The sequence below is a fragment of the Rhizophagus irregularis genome, chromosome 7, assembly GCF_026210795.1.
Source record: "Rhizophagus irregularis chromosome 7, complete sequence".
Taxonomy (NCBI): Eukaryota; Fungi; Glomeromycota; class Glomeromycetes; order Glomerales; family Glomeraceae; genus Rhizophagus; species Rhizophagus irregularis.
Genome location: NC_089435.1, coordinates 2565143 through 2567408, shown reverse-complemented (window position 1 = coordinate 2567408; position 2266 = coordinate 2565143). Strand labels below are relative to the sequence as shown.

Sequence of the window (2266 nt, the reverse complement as noted above, 5' to 3'; positions counted from 1 at the left end):
TTAAGTTCAATCAATATTATAAATTTTTATGGATTCACAAAAGATCCAAATACATCGAAATATATGGTAGTAATGGATTATGCAAATAAAGGTAATTTAAGAGAAAATTTAACAAGTATAGTCAAAAATAATTGGAATCAAAAATTATATATGTTGTATGAAATTATTTCTGGACTTAGTAAGATACATAAAGAAAATCTTATTCATTGTGATTTTCATGATGGTAATATTTTAAATCATGATGATAATAAGAATAAGGATAAAATTTATATTAGTGATTTAGGATTATGTCAACCTGTAAAATCGTTTTTGGAAAAATATGATATTTATGGTGTTATATCATTTATGGCTCCTGAAATTTTAAGAGGCAAATCTTATACTCCAGCTAGTGATATATATAGTTTTTCTATGATTATGTGGGAGTTTACATCTGGAATACCACCATTTAATAATAGAGCACATGATCTTCAACTTAGCTTAAGTATTTGTAAAGGTGAACGTCCTAAAATTATTGAAAATACTCCACAATGTTATGTAGATTTAATGAAAAAATGTTGGAATGAAGATCCATTAAAAAGACCATCTTCAGAAGAAGTATCAGAAATTATTGCAACATGGATTTTCCGTGAATTCCATCATTATGATAATGAAGTCAGTGAAGAATTAAAAAGCAACATTATGGAATTTATAAATGCACCAATTGGGCATAACAATCTTGCTACTAAATCTCATCCTAAAGCATGTTTTACAAGTCGCTTACTTGATTTTACTAGTAAAAAATTGAATGAAATTCTTGAAAATGAAAATTCACAAGCATATCATGCAAGTCATTCAGATTTGAATGATTGTGTAATTAGAGGAGATTTGAGGTCATTAGGTATATACTATAATATATAAAAAATTAATCTTGCAAATTATTTATATGAAATTAATTAATTTAATTTAATTATTCAGATGAGAATACTAGTAAAAAGTTGAATGAAATTCCTGAAAGTGAAAATTCACAAGCTAGTGTAAAAGCAAATGAAATGCTAGTAAGTGAAGATTTGAATGATTATATAATTAAGGGTCTGGGGTCATTAGGTATGTACTATGATATATAAAAGAATTAATCTTGCAAATTATTTATGTGAATTAATTTTATTTAATATTTAATTATTTAGATATTAAAGCAGACGAAAATTAACTAATCATTGTTTGTTTTTAAAAAAAATTTATAGTTTTTTTTAAATGATATTTGATATTACACATTCAAAAGAAATTGTTTTTTATTTTATTCTTTTTAAATTTATTTAAACACTATGGCTAGAGTAGTAAAATATTTTACAAGTTTCTTAGTTTGTAATTTATATAATTCTTTTTTTTTAGCTTATGTATTTTTATTATACTTAGAATTATTTAAACATTAAGACTAGAGTAGTAAATATTTCACAAGTTTCTTAGTTTGTAATTTAAATAAATCTTTTTTTATAACTTTTTCAATTATGAGATATATATTATTTCAAAATAATAATATAAAACCATTTATAATGATAATGTAAAATTTTTTATACTTATTCCAATAGCTGATTGTACTTAATTTATATTTGTTGACTTTTATTTTTAATATTATTAAGTATTTTGATAAGAAACTACACCAAGGATATCTGCTGGATTATAATGTAATGCATCAGTTGTTTTTTTTTTTCTTGATAAACAAAAGTCTTCTAACTACATTCTATTTTGATGTACAAGTACAAATGTACTTACTAAAATGAAGATATATATTAATTTATTGCTTGATGTAATCAAATTAAAAAAAATTCAAATATACAATAAATTATTATATTACAAATCACAGTAAATAGTTCACTTGTTATGCACAAATTTTACAGCATTTGCAAGTTGGAGTGCTAATCTATATTTATTGTATGTTCCATCCAAGTTTATTACTATTCTCTTTTAAATAGAATTGTAATGATCCATAATCAAGTATACTCCATAACAAATATATATTTTTCTTCCATTTTTGGGATTCCATAAAATTGGATGGTACCACATGATAATCAACTTCATGTTGCATTTTAACTATATTTTGAAATATAGCATTAACAGTGTATACCTATAATATTATAAACAATTTACCACATTAACAATTTTATTAATAGTTAAATTAAATGGACATTTTACATAATAGTATTAGAATCTTTATAATTTGTATGAATAACCTTTCCAAATAATGCATTACTTATTAGTAAAGTTTGCATAATCATAACAATATTTGATG

The 2266-nt window shown here is 22.7% G+C and overlaps 1 protein-coding gene across 1 annotated transcript; it reads left to right on the top strand.

Annotated features, from left to right (window-relative positions):
- Nucleotides 1-543: 543 nt before the first annotated feature.
- OCT59_027350 (uncharacterized protein) lies at nucleotides 544-1186 on the top strand (the record flags this gene model as incomplete). The annotated part of the gene is made up of 3 exons (XM_066136896.1): nucleotides 544-877; nucleotides 955-1083; nucleotides 1164-1186. The coding sequence occupies 3 exons, from the start codon at nucleotides 544-546 to the stop codon at nucleotides 1184-1186; spliced, it is 486 nt and encodes a 161-aa protein (XP_065993334.1).
- Between the last annotated feature and the right edge of the window lie 1080 nt (nucleotides 1187-2266).